The 18182-nt window shown below is 37.2% G+C and overlaps 1 protein-coding gene across 1 annotated transcript in view; it reads right to left on the reverse strand.

Moving 5' to 3' along the window:
* Window positions 1-205: 205 nt before the first annotated feature.
* The window catches only part of LOC126092247 (flap endonuclease 1), a 95016-nt gene continuing 77039 nt past the window's right edge, over window positions 206-18182 (reverse strand). Inside the window, exon 8 of the mRNA XM_049907756.1 lies at window positions 206-634. Coding sequence (XP_049763713.1) covers window positions 566-634 — 69 coding nt within the window. The 3' untranslated portion in view covers window positions 206-565. The remainder of the gene's footprint in view (window positions 635-18182) is intronic.

An 18182-nucleotide genomic window follows, 5' to 3' on the forward strand; every position in this document is an offset into this window, starting at 1 on the left:
AAACCCAATATTAAAAACATATTTAATTATTTATTTATAATATTATACAGCTACAAAATCCTTTGTACAGCATCCGCTCCTGCAAAACTAATTTTCATAAATGCTATTTTTATTTCTTAAACGTTATTAAAGTTCAGATATTACCCAATTGTAGCCTTGATGTTTTAGGGTTCTTTAGGCTTTTCATTCCAAAATAAACTCCTGCATTACAGGAAGTGTTGGTGAACTTAAAGGTTATTTATTGTGTTGCATTACAGTAACTATAACAACGTCAAAATACCTACATCTGAACGACACATCTAAAAGCATTCACACACAATTTTAAATTCAGATCCAATTATAATTTTTATGTCTAATTTAATTAAAAATCAACATGATTGAAGAGATTGCCATTCATTACAAAAAGATATGAGATCACAAAAATCACTTCAATATATGTCACAGACACAGTGATTTAATATGTTTTAGTCCTATTTCAAATTTTACAGTTCGATTACAAATCGGAGACACATCTTCAATAAAGAGCAACATTATTTTGGACATGTTAGGCAACAGTACAGTGGAATTACTTTGGCCTACGTCCTCTCCCTCCTCCTCCTTTTGCCTTCTTTGCACTAGCTGGTTTTTCTTCACTCTGTAAAAATTGAATACATTATTCAGTTTTTGAACAACTTGAATGAAAATACCACTAAATGCCACTACCGCTTCCACTACCACTCAACGCTCTACATCGTGGTTAGTATAACACCAATATTTAAATTTTCATTACTAAGTATTGAATAAACTAAAAACAATCTCACACAGAATGTGAGAGATCACATTAGACTCAAGCACACATACATTTCATTTCGTCCGAGTTGCTAATGAAGCAATTAACAAAGTACTATATTATAAAGCTGACATATACATTAAAAACTAAAAAAGGTAAGCCAGCCACATTTAAACAATTGTTATCAGAAACACTCAGATAAAATTGGAGAAATTCACTCACTTTTAAAACATGAAAGTTATTAAGAACAGCGTCATTGCCATTTAATTGAAAACCATTGTGACTGGAATGAAAATATTGATTGTTAAACTACATTCTGCTAACATATCATGAAACATGTTCATAGGCTGATCTACATTCTTTCAGTGTTATTTCTCTGTGACTAGCCACCGCTCATTGTTAAGTATCTGTACAATGAACGTATTCCACACAGGATTTTCTGGCACTGTATTCACCCTTTTTTTAAAGAGAGAGAGAGAGAACAGGTAGAACTGATCACAAAATATGTACACAAGACCAGAAGTGTGGCTAGATATAAGGTTCATGGTTAACTTTTGACACAGCAAGTTAACCAAAACTTTTTACCCAAACCAGAAAAGGATGAGAGAGTGCCACTGCCTGTCCACTTCATTTTTTGACACTCTTCTTCGTGCCATCTCTCATTTTCATTGGGACTGAAGATTGTCAATACAAAACTCAAGAGCTTTTCATAATGGATAGCCTGAGTCAACACTATGGCCAAAGAACACACCCATTTATTACTACCACTGACACCACCGCTATTAGCCACACTGGAGCATGTAAATCATTCCACATTCACATTATTTTTTACAGGTCAAGTTGATCTGCCCAGTACTTTTCATTTGCTCCAACCGTCACTTCAATTTGTCTGAAACCTCTATAGCCTTTCTATGCAGTCCTTCCTGCTGAAAATTTGTATGTCTTCAAAGGATGTTAATTTTATCTTTGTCTTCTATATTTGCTGTTTCGAGTTCAACTGCTTCCATTGTCCTTCCACTTTTCCAGATTTCTCATCACTAGTTGTCATTACACGTCTGTTTTCTAGCAGTCGTAGGACGTACTTTCATATAACTTTTTCAGTTTTAAGGAGCAATTCAGCTCCTTTTTTTTCTTTTCTTTTTTAAATTTGGTACAGAGTTTCTTAAGAATAAATACCTTCTGAGAGAGTCACAGTTTTATACATGGTGTTTGTAACGGGTCATCTTCCTTTAGCATTACTTTTCCTCAACAGTAGTTGTTGATACCAGTATTATTTTTCGAATCTTGGACAGGTCAATATTATCTCAGTTGCTTTTCTAAAAATTTTCAAATAATTTTATACACTGTACGTTATATTTCTATCCAAAATTTGTGGAAATGAACTACTATACAAAATGTTTTACTCTCGATGTTATAATAAGTATTATTTCTGAATGTACAGTTAAAATTATCTTTTTGAGACATTTGAAATTATGAACTACTGGCAACACTGTACTCATTACTATGCTTATCTCTGGGTTTATTTATGAAATAATAATCAAAATTAATAATGTAACAAACTAGGAAATTCATTTGTTAAGAAAAATTGTAAACCCTTTGGAATATGGTTATTTCAGCAGAGTGTGGGAGTCATAAACATGCTTCTGATGTGATCGGACATATTTTTGTATTTTGTGCGAATAACGTAATTTCGGCTTTGTTAATGTAAAAATTTTAAAACTGTAAGATACACTAAAATGTGAGAAAATATAATTACCTAAAAACAAAAATTCTGCAGTAATTACCTAAAAACAAAAATTCTGCAACAACAATCTTCAAATTTATTTAGATCAATCCAACAGTGAGGACCTAAAATGACATTTTCAGCTATAAGAATCAGACCCCTAGACAAAAAGAACTGGAGCCAACTCTACATGGAAAGCTAGGTAAACTAGAAAGTTTATTGTAATCTTTACTCCTCTCAAATCTTCGTAAGAGACTAATGTGGACAATAGATGCAATTAGGAAGGATGGGGTGTACAGGAACATGATGAAAGACCCCTGAGTATGCCACTAACAATATTTATTTAAGAACACAGCAAAAACGAAACATCAATTGAATGGACACATTGGCATAGACATTAATTATGAATGCACGGTAAGGCGCAGACAAAAGAAAACATTTTATCATTCAATTATTTGTACTGTTGTTTTCTGTTTTAAGAGAGACAGTCAGACTTATGAGTATGCAGCAGGACGACATACTGTGATAGTGATGTATTCTATTGTATGAGTGAATAATTCAAGGTTAAATAATATATCAAGCATTTTTATTTACTGAGATAAAGGGAAGAGAAAAATCAAGAAAGTGGATTTTTTGTGATCACGAAAGGCACCGGTATCCCAGGAGTCCTCTGCTGCCTGCATCTTCAACTAGATCAGCGAAGTCTGATTGTTAAACGAAATTGAGATAAGCACAAACAGATATACGTATATTGAAGTTTAATATATTATTATTTTTATTTAAATATATTACAACTGGCGTCCTTTGTGCCAGAACTTTTGGGCACCTGTGGTTAATAGTGTTGTTAACTATTGTCATAGTCAGAAATTTCTATGACATTGTAATAAATAATAAAAATTAATTGTCTGTATTTTCTGTTTCCATGAATCACGATGGGGAGCAAGCATTAGAAAAGTGCAAAAATTGAGGAGAAATATTTGGAAAGGAATAAGAATTGGACGCAGGTCATGTAAAATTTTCCATAGTAAGTTGTTTTATTCGGTGCAGTAAAGGTAGGACGGCTACGCAAGTTGCTTGCATGGTTACGCTTGGTAGCACCTCTTGCGAAAAATTTACAGGAAATTTTCAGTGTGATACGAATTGTCAGTAAAACAAAGAATTGTGACACAATAGTTTGAACATCATAACAGATGAAAAAAACAGGCCTTGACATTTCATAATTTGCATTTATCAAGTGTAATAATTAATGTAGGAAAATTTTAACATTTTGTGAAATTTTTATTTCTTACAAATTAATATAACATGGCTGAAAAATATAAGACTATTTTTGATAACAATAGCAAAAATGCAATCAGCCAAGATGGCTGTGAGATCAAACAACTGAAGTTCATGCGCAATGCATGCCTACTGCAGAAGGTTTAAGTAGATCAGAGATGAGTGTCGCAGGAGTGACAAATGATAGCGACGCTCCACAGCAGAATGATCTTGACAACACATTGTTTACAAATGAAGAGACAATGTCACGCATCTCCCAAAGCGACATACCGCTTGTGAATGAAATACTAGAGAGCAACCAAAATATGAATCGTGACAACAAGTTACAAATACCACTTGTTCGCAACACAAACATTAACTTGGAAAGCACTGCGGACAGCAACCACAGTAGTACAACTAACGCACTGCTATGGCAATTGCTATCTAACATGAATGCGAAATTTGATGATAGAAACACAAGATGAACACCAATTTCAGTAATATGAAACAAAATATGAATACCAAAATTGCTAATATGACAAGTATTGAACATGGTAAAACAGCAGCAAAACACTGTTACACAAGATCTAAATACAATGAAGCAAGAACAGAACCAAGTATTCAAGGATTTGCAAGACACGGTCTCACAGAAATTCGATGACTTAACCAAAAACTTTCGCAACCAAAAACTTTTGCACTGAAATAGATGAAAAATTGAATGATATGAAAACACAGGTAAAGCATGAAGTACTTTCTGAAGTTAACAGTAACATTACGGAGTCAAAACAGAAGGTAGATTCTTTTAATGACCCTCACAATCTAGTAGAATAACAGATAAAGAAAATCACAGACGCAAACACACACATTGAAGCTACACAAAACCAGTTGGTTTGGACAGTAAAAAAGGTAACCACTGTCGTTAACAAACTAAATAAAGACTATGAAGGTGTACCTCTAGCTGTAGAGGAGCTCACTTTAAGGGTAGCAACATTAGAAGTTGACTCAGCATGTGCAAAGAAGGAGACAGAGAAGATTAATGCAACTCTGAGTGATATGATTAGTGAAGCTGAAGTAGATATGCTAGATGGGGTAACACCATTGCAGAGAAGCTAGTAACCGATTGTAAGTTATACACAGATGTAGTCGAAAAGGCTAGTCTGGAAAAGAAAAATGAAATCGTGAACAAGGTAAACATTAACCTACAAGATGCGGAAAATAGGATCTGCAATCTTTTGGAAGAAAATAATACCGCATCTCGAACTATGCACGTAAATAATACACAGGCTACAGTGCACATACCACAACCTGTTGGTATCTATTCACAAATTGTCACGAGTCCCACAGCAGGTACCAGTGACAGTTGTAGATTACAAAATATAAATATACCCACAACTCCTAGACCTGAACAATTACCAGCCAGAATTACAGGTAGCTACAATAATAACATAAATACGACCGAAAATGCCATGTGTTTATCAACTATTTTTGCAGACAAAGGTTTGCTGAGACATCGACAGTTTCCTACATTCACTACTGAAAGTAAGAGAATGAATCCTGTAGTATTTATCAGTGCTTTTCGTCATGTATTTCCACGCAACTGGGCGGAAGCACAGAAAATAAGTTTTGTTGTGAGATATACGCAAGGTGATGTGCTCTAATGGGCAACCGAAATGGTCGAATGTTGCAGCACTTATACCCAATTTGAATGAGCTTTTCTCAACAAATACTGGTCTGAGGCAGTGCAAGAAAGACTCAGACATAAGCTTTTCTACCCTGCACCATTCAATGGCAAATACGGTAGTCTTTGTGGATACTTACAGAAATACCTGAACAAGACCGCAGTTGACTTTTGGGCAGCAAAATAACTGCACAGTGGCTAACGACACAAACTGGCAAAGTACACACAAGGTGCAACTCACCGAAATTTCTCCAGGTATGGATGTAGATGTAGATGTAGATGTACTGACTGAACCCAATATTGCAGGTAGACATGTTAAAAATTTTGAAAAGTCGTTTACCATCGCACATTAGAGAAAAATTAGTCAATGCCTGAGCACAACACTCAATATTTTCTGTCAGTGCTCGATTCTATCGACTTAATCTATGAGGAAAGAACTGTACCCCATAGCGCAACAGAACTTCAGACAATAACAACATGATCACGTAAATCAGTCAGTAAAACGTGATTTAAACACACAGCAAGGCTGGTACACACAACACCAAAATTGCATACCTAGAGGTAAAGAGTACTGTAAAGTGTACTGACAAAACAAACGATTTAAAAGAAATTTCCAAAACAACATGGGTAACTTCAATGTGTGAGCAAATTACAATTCACCATCACAAGGCCCTATGCCGAACATAAACAGAAACAGTCAGCTGCAGTAGTGGCTGACGTGCGGCAACAATGCCATGCCTTACGCAGTACCGCAGTTGACTTTTGGGCGGCAAAATAACTGCACAGTGGCTAACGACACAAACTGGCAAAGTACACACAAGGTGCAACTCACCGAAATTTCTCCAGGTAACGAACTAAATCACACTACGCTGTTGGAAAACACCAACTTGTCGTAGTAAAGTCCCAGGCTATTGACCTCTCAGGAAGTTGGGGCAAGGGAGAATTACAAACATGTTTCATAAGATTTGACAAAAGAGCCCCCCACGAATCATGGACCTTGCCGTTGGTGGGGAGGCTTGCGTGCCTCAGCGATACAGATAGCCGTACCATAGGTGCAACCACAACGGAGGGGTATCTGTTGAGAGGCCAGACAAACGTGTGGTTCCTGAAGAGGGGCAGCAGCCTTTACAGTAGTTGCAGGGGCAACAGTCTGGATGATTGACTGATCTGGCCTTGTAACACTAACCAAAACAGCCTCGCTGTGCTGGTACTGCGAATGGCTAAAAGGAAGGGGAAACTACGGCCGTAATTAATCATACAGCTTTACTGTATGATTAAATGATGATGGCGTCCTCTTGGGTAAAATATTTCGGAGGTAAAATAGTCCCCCATTCGTATCTCCGGGCGGGGACTACTCAAGAGGACGTCGTTATCAGGAGAAAGAAAACTGTAGATCGGAGTGTGGAATGTCAGATCCCTTAATCAGGCAGGTAGGTTAGAAAATTTAAAAAGGGAAATGGATAGGTTAGAGTTAGATATAGTGGGAATTAGTGAAGTTCGGTGGCAGCAGGAACAAGACTTCTAGTCAGGTGAATACAGGGTTATAAATACAAAATCAAATAGGGGTAATGCAGGAGTCAGTTTAATAACGAATAAAAAAAATAGGAGTGAGGGTAAGCTACTTCAAACAGCACAGTGAACACATTATTGTGGCCAAGATAGACACGAAGCCCATGCCTACTACAGCAGTTAAGCTACTTCAAACAGCACAGTGAACACATTATTGTGGCCAAGATAGACACGAAGCCCATGCCTACTACAGCAGTACAAGTTTATATGGCAACTAGCTCTGCAGATGACGAAGAAATTGAAGAAATGTATGATGAAATAAAAGAAATTATTCAGATAGTGAAGGGAGACGAAAATTTAATAGTCATGGGTGACTGGAATTCGGTAGTAGGAAAAGGGAGAGAAGGAAATGTAGGAGGTGAATATGGATTGGGGCTAAGAAATGAAAGAGGAAGCTGCCTTATAGAATTTTGCACAGAGCACAACTTAATCATAGCTAACACTTGGTTCAAGAATCATAAAAGAAGATTGTATACATGGAAGAAGCCTGGAGATACTGGAAGGTATCAGATAGATTATATAATGGTAAGACAGAGATTCAGGAACCAGGTTTTAAATTGTAAGACATTTCCAGGGGCAGATGTTGACTCTGATCACAATGTATTGGTTATGAACAGTAGATTAAAACTGAAGAAACTGCAAAAATCGTGAGGGCAGGAATTTAAGGAGATGGGACCTGGATACAGAGTTTCAGGGAGAGCATAAGGGAACAATTGACAGGAATGGGGGAAAGAAATACAGTAGAAGAAGAATGGGTAGCTTTGAGAGATGAAGTAGTGAAGGCAGCAGAAAACCTAGTAGGTAAAAAGACAAGGGCTAGTAGAAATCCTTGGGTAACAGAAGAAATACTGAATTTAATTGATGAAAGGAGAAAATATAAAAATGCAGTAAATGAAGCAGGCAAAAAGGAATACAAACGTCTCGAAAACAAGATCGACATGAAGTGCAAAATGGCTAAGCAGGGATGGCTAGAGGACAAATGTAAGGATGTAGAGGCTTATCTCACTAGGGGCAAGATAAATACTGCCTACAGGAAAATTAAAGAGACCTTCAGAGAACAGAGAACCACTTGTATGAATATCAAGAGCTCAGATGGAAACCCAGTTCTAAGCAAAGAAGGGAAAGCAGAAAGTTGGAGGGAGTATATAGAGGGCCTATACAAGGGCAATGTACTTGAGAACAATATTATGGAAATGGAAGAGGATGTAGATGAAGATGAAATTGGAGATACGATACTGCGTGAAGAGTTTGACAGAACACTGAAAGACCTGAGTCGAAACAAGGCCCCGGGAGTAGACAACATTCGATTAGAACTACTGATGGCCTTGGGAGATCCAGTCCTGAGAAAACTCTACCATCTGGTGAGCAAGATGTATGAGACAGGCGAAATACCCTCAGACTTCAAGAAGAATATAATAATCCCAATCTCAAAGAAAGCAGGTGCTGACAGATGTGAAAATTACCGAACAATCAGTTTAATAAGTCACGGATGCAAAATACTAACGCGTATTCTCTACAGACAAATGGAAAAACTGGTAGAAGCTGACCTCGGGGAAGATCAGTTTGGATTCCATAGAAATGTTGGAACACGTGAGGCAATACTGACCCTTCGACTTATCTTAGAAGAAAGATTAAGGAAAGGCAAACCTACGTTTCTAGCATTTGTAGACTTACATAAAGCTTTTGACAATGTTGACTGGAATACTCTCTTTCAAATTCTAAAGGAGGCAGGGGTAAAATACAGGGAGCGAAAGGCTATTTACAACTTGTACAGAAACCAGAGGGCAGTTATAAGAGTCGTGGGACACAAAAGGGAAGCAGTGGTTGGGAAGGGAGTGAGACAGGGTTGTAGCCTATCCCCGATGTTATTCAATCTGTATATTGAGCAAGCAGTGAAGGAAACAAAAGAAAAATTTGGAGTAGGTATTAAAATCCATGGAGAAGAAATAAAAACTTTGATGTTCACTGATGACATTGTAATTCTGTCAGAGACAGCAAAGGACTTGGAAGAGCAGTTGAATGGAATGGACAGTGTCATGAATGGAGGTTATAAAATGAACATCAACAAAAGCAAAATGAGGATAATGGAATGTAGTCGAATTAAGTCGGGTGATGCTGAAGGAATTAGATTAGGAAATGAGACACTTAATGTAGTAAAGGAGTTTTGCTATTTGGGGAGCAAAATAACTGATGATGGTTGAAGTAGAGAGGGTATAAAATGTAGACTGGCAATGGCAAGGAAGTCAGAATGTGACTGCAGAAGCCTTGTCTAGGCTACTACTAGGTTCAGAGGAATTTAGTGAATTAACAGAGCAAGATGCAGAAATCAGAACATTATTAACGCACGGTACAACACAACAGTCTGATTCTCGTAAGTTTTGTAAGCAGATGAAAATTATACAACAGCAAGATCACAGATGGAGTGTAGTATGCAAAACCTTAAGAAAGATGAAGGTGGAAAGGTAAGTAAATGGTAGCAGGAGTACAAGGGTGTTTTGTTTAGTAGGAAACAAGAAAAATCTAATCAATGGTGTGTGTGTGTGTAGTGAAAAAATTGTTATTTTATTTTACGAATTTGAGAAGGCAAGTCCTACAGGTAATAAGAAATTGTGCAATATGTCAAGAGTCAAAACAGTCCAATGTGTCAAAATAAACTGAGCTACAACCAATACTCACAAAAAAAACCTCTAGATATAGTATCCCTGGACATAGCTGGTCCATATCCAAGTAGTAGTACTATACAACATTTACTTGAAACATGTCAAAATGTATGCCATTAAAAATGCAACAGCCACAAGTATCAGAGGAAGAATTGAGGGAGACTATTTGAGAAGAGTAGATAAATCCAAGATACTACTAACTGATAACGCTTCATATTTCATTGGGCAAAAGTGGAAACAATTTATGACCTCACAGGGCATAAAGCACATATCAGTAAGCTTATTTCACCCAAAAGCAAGCTCAGTAAAACGAGTCTTTAAAGAATTTAATCAGTTTATTAGGACATACACGCCTCACAAACACACCTGATGGGTAAAATACATAACTCCTTTCATGCAAGTTGTCAATAACCTTCCACATTCTTCAACAGGTTTCACACCTAATGAACTGATGTTCCGGACAAAACAAATGAATGAGTGGGTGTCACCCATACCAAAGGTACCCACTACAGAAATGACACTGGAAGACAAAATCAAACAAGCCATAGTTAAACTAGAAAACAGGGCCGAGTATAGAAGGAAAATTTATAACAATAAACTGAAACATTTTACACAATTTTTTGAAGGGCAACGAGTCCTCTTACGAACTCACCCTAAATCAACAAAAATTGGCAAGCTAAATAAGAAGTGGCAATTACTCTATTCAGGGCCATATCCGGGGACGTACAGATTAGCCTATGAGAAAACCGGAAGAGACAAGGGCCTCTACCCTCACATCACAAAGATATAAAAACCTTTACAGAGTGATGAAGCATGGTAATTTTTTTTTATCACTAGATAATTGTACATAGTGTACATAATTCTAAGTGTAATATTTCTTCTAGAGAGTATTTTAAGATAAAGTAATGAATATAGGCATAAGTGATTCTTTTGATCTGTACACATAGGCACAAAAATTAACAGCAATGAAAGGTGACACATGCTTCATGTGAAGCGTAAGTACAAACAAAATTAGCTTATGGCTCAACAGTCCGCACTCATCAATACACGCTGACGTCAGTAGCAGGAGAGGAGACAATGTATATCTAACCTAAACACAAAGTAAACGGAAATACTGCGCAAATACATCTACTGTCAAAGAACTAAGGAACCTATTGATATATGTATATGTAATTAAATACTAAGTTATTTTTAAAGTGGAAACAATGTATGACCTCACAGGGCATAAAGCACATATCAGTAAGCTTATTTCACCCAGAAGCAAGCTCAGTAGAAAGAATCTTTAAAGAATTTAACCAGTTTATTAGGACATACACACCTCACAAACACACCTGACGTGTAAGCTAACGTCTAACAACAAAATACCGTGAGATATGTCAAGTAATTTTTCTTTGCAGAGTGAATAATCATAATGGGTAACAGAATACATGGAAGTCTATGAATTTAAACAAGGTATGGAAATATCTGCAGACGTATGCAACGACCAAATGTATCGGTGGCCATTGAGCTACAAAATGCAGTTAGTTTTAAGTTTTTCTTCCAGTGACCAGTGCATCGTCATGGCGCAGAAAAAGAGAATTACGTCAAGTGTAGCAGGTACCAAATGAAGAAACGGACCGCACCTCGGGTAAACAATTTAGTTATAAGGAAAATTATACAAAGGTCATAAGGCAAATGAAAATGAAATATGCATCATCACATTATGTTTCCGTGACAATTATCACTACCTATTCACTGCAGAGTACACAAACATTTAAGCACGAGATTTTACAAAAACCAGTTAATTTTTTATCATGTTACATGAAAGCTTGAGTAATGACAGTTCCAGGTATTTAAGAAAGATAAGTCTATGCTGAGGGAATTAGATTAGGAAATGAGACACTTAAAGTAGTAAAGGAGTTTTGCTATTTGGGGAGCAAAATAACTGATGATGGTCGAAGAAGAGAGGATATAAAATGTAGACTGGTAATGGCAAGGAAAGCGTTTCAGAAGAAGAGAAACTTGTTAACGTCGAGTATAGATTTAAGTGTCAGGAAGTCGTTTCTCAAAGTATTTGTATGGAGTGTAGCCATGTATGGAAGTGAAACGTGGACGATAAATAGTGTAGACAAGAAGAGAATAGAAGCTTTCGAAATGTGGTGCTACACAAGAATGCTGAAGATTAGATGGGTAGATCACATGACTAATGAGAAGGTATTGAATAGAATTGGAGAGAAGAGAAATTTGTGGCACAACTTGACTAGAAGAAGGGATTGGTTGGTAGGACATGTTCTGAGGCATCAAGGGGTCACCAATTTAGTATTGGAGGGCAGCGCGGAATGTAAAAATCATAGAGGGAGACCAAGAGATGAATACACTAAGCAGATTCAGAAGGATGTAGGTTGCAGTAGTTACTGGGAGATGAAGAAGCTTGCACAGGATAGAGTAGCACGGAGAGCTGCATCAAACCCGTCTTAGGACTGAATACCACAACAACAAAAAGTCTATGTTGGTGAAAACATGAGACTTTACACTAAGCGACACAGGAATTGAAGGACACAGCACTAACACATGAAGAATCAACCAGACACTTTGTCAATGATTAGCTGGTACACATGATTTAAATGAACCAAAGTTCCTTGACAATTAGTCCATGATTGTACAAGTAACATTTCTTCATAAATCCTTGAACCAGTAGATGAGTATTTCCTTTCCTCCCCTTCCAAACAAGGGAGGCAGTGTCAAGCGTAGTTAAGGCCAGCAATCTGCGATGTTTTTAGTACTATTTCCAATTTTTTTTCGCCTTCCTCCAACTAATATCATATGCTTGTATTATGTCACAAAAATGTGATATGAATGAAGATGAGTCGAAGCTAAAAACAAACTGTAGTGATAGAAACCAGTTAATGAAAAAATTTTTATGACACGTTAAATCTTTAGAAATTTATGTTTGTAATATAACCAATGGATGGAATGTCAGCCATAGGTATAAGTTATCATGTTATGTATATTGTTGTAACTCGATACTTGTATGAATTTTATTGCTAATCAAACTCTATATATGAACTTAAAAGACAAGCAATTTATACAATATTTTGGACAGCTATATATGTCTTTCAACAAGTGCACGGTTAAGTGTAATGACATGAACATGTGTGTGCAATGAAATAAGTATCGTGGCTCACAACGCTTGATACATGGACAAGTGAGCCACAGTTGTTCAAGCAGATGCTTACCTCATTGACAGATTCTGTTGGTCACGGTTCTCTCCACAGAAAATGAGAGTACGACAGGTAATAATGACGTCCGGGCTGTAAAAATAGATATCTTCTGCCACAGCGTCGGATTTTGAACAAAAAGCACACACTCACTGCATCCAGCATAAAAACAAACGCCACCAAAATTCTTTGATACATAGCACTCAGGTGAAAGTGTGGCACTCAGTGTGACATCAACACCAAGAAAACGAGTGCACGCACGTGCAACGGCAGCATATAGCATGTTGACCATTGGAAACTAGTTCTTGTCCGTCCAATCAGCCAGCGTGAACCCGACAGTGAGAATGAAACAAACTGGACATTATTGTTACTGCGCTAAATTCAAATATGTAATGGACTCATATATTATGTATGTAATATTTTAATTTATATCTAAAAACAACGTGATGTGACTTACCGAACGAAAATGCTGGCAGGTCGATAGACACACAAACAAACACAAACATACACACAAAATTCAAGCTTTCGCAACCAACGGTTGCTTCGTCAGGAAAGAGGAAAGGAGAGGGAAAGACGAAAGGATGTGGGTTTTAAGGGAGAGGGTAAGGAGTCATTCCAATCCCGGGAGCGGAAAGACTTACCTTAAGGGGAAAAAAGGACAGGTATACACTCGCGCGCGCGCACACACACACACACACACACACACACACACACACACACATATATCCATCCGCACATACACAGACACAAGCAGACATTTGTAAAGGCCTTTACAAATGTCTGCTTGTGTCTGTGTATGTGCGGATGGATATGTGTGTGTGTGTGTGCGCGAGTGTATACCTGTCCTTTTTTCCCCCTAAGGCAAGTCTTTCCGCTCCCGGGATTGGAATGACTCCTTACCCTCTCCCTTAAAACCCACATCCTTTCGTCTTTCCCTCTCCTTCCCTCTTTCCTGACGAAGCAACCGTTGGTTGCGAAAGCTTGAATTTTGTGTGTATGTTTGTGTTTGTTTGTGTGTCTATCGACCTGCCAGCATTTTCGTTCGGTAAGTCACATCATCTTTGTTTTTACATATATTTTTCCCACATGGAATGTTTCCTTCTATTATATTCATAATATTTTAATTTCTTGTACATAGGATAAGTTAACATGTACAAAAAAAAAAAAAAAAAAAAAAAAAAAAAAAAAAAAAAAAAAAAAAAGACAATAAAGGACAGCAATCCCTATTGGGAAGGGGGTGTTGGGTGGGGTGGAGTGGGGACTGTACATCTCCATAACGTGTCAACGTACTGTGTGGAGGCAATTGTACAGGTATGATGAAAGACCCCCCAGGATGCCGCTAACTTAATATTTATTTAAGAATAAAGCAAAAATGAAACACCGATCGAACGGATGCATTAGCAAAGACATTAATTATGAATGTGTGATAAGGCGCAGACAAAAGAATACATTTTATCATTCAATTTTTAGTACAGTTGTTTTTTGTTTTAAGAGAGACAGTCAGACTTCCGAGTATGTAGCTGGATGAGGTACTGTGATAGCAATGTATTCTATTGTATGAGTGACTAATACATGAAGAATGTATCAAGCATTTTATTTATTGAGATAAAGGGGAGAGAAAAATGAAGAAAGTGGATTTTTTGTGATTACAATAGGCACCGGTATCCCTGGGTCCTCTGCTGCCTGCATCTGCAACTAGATCAGCGAAGTCGACTGTAACTGACAGAGATCGAATCGGACTTCACGAAAAACAATACAAAAAACTTCTACAGAATGTTCACATAAAATATGAGTGGATATCAACCCCCCAACTTGTGCTTCAGAAGACAGGATGGAACCCTAGAAACCAATACCAAAACCAATTGTGACATTCTGGCAAAGTACTTTGAAAAACTCCTCAACTGGGACCTCCCCATGAAAGAATTGATGACATAAACGAGCACATACAATCCAGATCGTGAACCTCCAACTCTAGAAGTAGTTAAAGAAATAATCAAGTTACTCAAGAATCGTAGAGTACCAGGAGAAGACGGCATCATCGTGGAAATCTGGAAAGACCCAGAACTCACCCAAGACATCCACAGGATCTTAGAAGATATCTGGGAAACCATGAAAATTCCTGATGACTGGAAAATTGCTCTGATTCACCCACAACACAAAAAAGGTGACAAGACTGACCCGAACAACTACACAGAAATATCCCTACTAACAGTCATATACAAGATCCTCTCTAAATTTTTACTAAACAGACTGGGATGCCAGACCGATCACTCGATTGGGGAATACCAAGCAGGCTTCCGTAAAGGGCGGTCTTGTGCGGAACAAATTTGGAACCTGGAAATGATTTTACAACATAAACAGAACCTGATAATTACCTTTGTTGACTTCAAAAAGGCGTACGACTCTATCGCCGGAAAACTTCTTCAAAATTCTAGCTGAATACAAAGTAGACAACAAAACACAGACTATCATAGAGCAAACCTTGACTGACACAACCTCCAAAGTAAAGCTCTGTGGGGGCTATCAGAGCCCTTTGAAATTCACACAGGTGTCCAAAAGGTGATGGACTCTCACTGCTCCTTTACAATCTAGTGTTAGATAAGGTAATAAAAGAATGGGAAATATGACAACAGTGGATAACCTTAGGAAATTTACAGATTAAATGCCTGGCTTTTGCAGACAATTTGGTGATTGTCACGAAAGGTATAAACGAAACAAAAGAAGCTACTGAAAAATTACATGACATTGCTTCCAAAACTGGACTACAGATCTCTTACGAAAAAACACAGTTTATGAGCACAAAGAAACTCTCATCTCTGAACACAAAGTATGGCATGATTTACAAAACAGCAAACTTCAAATACCTCGGTGAAACACTACAAATGGGTGGACATAACAGAGACTCAAATGAAGAAAAAAAAAAAAACTAAACTGGAAAACGCATACAAATTAGTGTGGAATCATTACAACAAGAAGTGTATCTCACAAAAAGTCAAATTATGCCACTACAACACTGTGGTGTTCCCCGAAGCACTGTATGCAGCAGACACCACACTAATCCTAGGGGATACATGTATCAGACAACTAGAGAAAATAGAACGGAAAACACTTAGGAAAATATTTGGTACAACTAACAACAATGGAGTATGGATCAAAAAACCTACAGAGGAACTATACAAACATATGGAGACAATCACAGAAAAGATTAGAAAACACAGACTACAATTCTATGGACAGCTATACAGAATGCCATCACACAGACTGACCAAACAGATCTTTGACTGGGTAACCACTAGAAACAACAAATGGGTGGCAGAGGTATAAAACGACCTCAACCAACTCAACATCACACCAGACACAATAAATGACAGAATAACATTCAGAAACATCATTAAGAAAAGTAAACTACATGAGATACGCCATGACAAACAAACAGGCGTAAAATGAACCGAAGAATGCAAACAAGATCACAGCCGCAAGATGAAAGAAATATGGCAACCAAAAAGGCAACCAAGATGAAGCCGAAGACAAGAAGTGGACAAGAAGCATGGACAGAGGACTGGTAACAGAAACACAGCGAGAGAATCAGGGAAGTTTGGGCAGCAAGAAAGGCAGCAAAAGGAATTTAGTCTAACTGCGCTCTTTAAGGTCAAAACACCAATTTTTATATTATAACACAAGTTCCAGGAGAAAAGGTCAATATTCACAGATTACAGAAACATTCATTGAAGCAAAAAATGTCTGCTAAACATGGGCTCTGAATGCATATCTTAAGAGCTACGAGCACTTATTCAATAGAAGAGATGTGTTTCAAAGTAGTGAAGATGAAAAACTGCTCATAGTTATTAAGGTATGCACTATATAGAGTCCATGTTTACAGGAAACATGTTTTTTTTTAGTTTTGGCCCATATGATATGGAAAATGAAGATTTTTAAGTAGAAGATTTTGTTTCGCAGTACCGAAAATCAAGAAGTACTTTCAGCTCTTAAGATATGCACTTTAGAGCCCATGTTTATAAGACTTTTTAGCTTCGAATGATCATTCCTCTCATGCAACTGAATACTGACCATTTCTCCTGGGACATCCTGTAAATTTTGATCTTAATATCTACTGAGAAGCATCTTTAATTATATGTTGAACACTAACTGGCCATTTTAGGGTCCATATCTCAATAGGTAAAAATTGAACTCTTATAGAATCTTTGTTATCCGTCTGTCAAGATTCCCCTTCTCAGGAATAGGTATAGGTGTCACATTGAAATTTATGCAAAATGATATAAGGTTAACATTCCTTTGGCAGTTTAAATAACTCAAGCTTTAAGTCAATGCAATCAAAAGATATGGCTATATGTATCAAATATTTTGATATTTGCAAACTCACTCATCAAAACCTATCAATGAACTATCTATGTAAATGTCAGTCCTGGTGGGCTAGCAGTAAGTGTGTGCCAGGAAACAGAGGTCTTAACCTGGCCATCAGGTATCAACAATGTGAGGAGTTGCCAGAAAAAACACACAATTTAGATTCCATGTTTAACTGTTCCCTTTCCCTGGTTGGATAACTGCGGTAGGTTATGGACACACAAGTTGCTGAAGTGGCATCCAATAGAAACAGTTGCACCAGGCCACTGAGCCACACAAAATAATAATAATTATCATTATTTACATAATTAAATTTGTACGCAGTCATCAAAGTACCAAGTACTACTCGCACTTGTCTGACATTACATTTTGTTGACTCTACTTATCCACATTGCCTCCTTGCTTAGATTGTGTGTGGTGACTTCTGCATTGTATTTAAAATTGCAGCATTGTGTTCATTTTCTGATCACTTATGTCGATTTACTTACTCAAGAAGTTTCACAGGCATAATATCAGTGTCTCAAATGGTACTTTGATTTCAGTGTGATTTTTTGTAGACTGATAATCTTAGCAAAAAACACCTCTAAACCAAAGCCTAGAGTGCCTGTAAACCTCAAGCAGTTTGTTCTTGTTGGCAGTTTTGCTCCTACTTAGCACATTTTGATTTTCTACAATGAAGTGGAGTGAGGATTATCCATCACCTTTTTGATGCCAGCCTTTATAGTAAAAGACTTGGATCTTTCTCCGCTGAACTTTATTTGGTAGGTTAAAGTTCGTTCAAAACTTTTATTAATTTTGGATGAACATTGTTTGCTCTGAGAATTCTTAAAAGTGAGTCTATGGATATTATCATATGCTTCTTTAAAATACATGAATGATGCAAGGAACTGTTTATCTTTATACTTTTAACATCTATTATTAGTTTCAGGCTGAGAATTTGCTCTGGAGAGCTTCTATATGTGCAAAATTC

This window comes from Schistocerca cancellata, chromosome 7, assembly GCF_023864275.1.
Source record: "Schistocerca cancellata isolate TAMUIC-IGC-003103 chromosome 7, iqSchCanc2.1, whole genome shotgun sequence".
NCBI classification, from domain to species: Eukaryota; Metazoa; Arthropoda; class Insecta; order Orthoptera; family Acrididae; genus Schistocerca; species Schistocerca cancellata.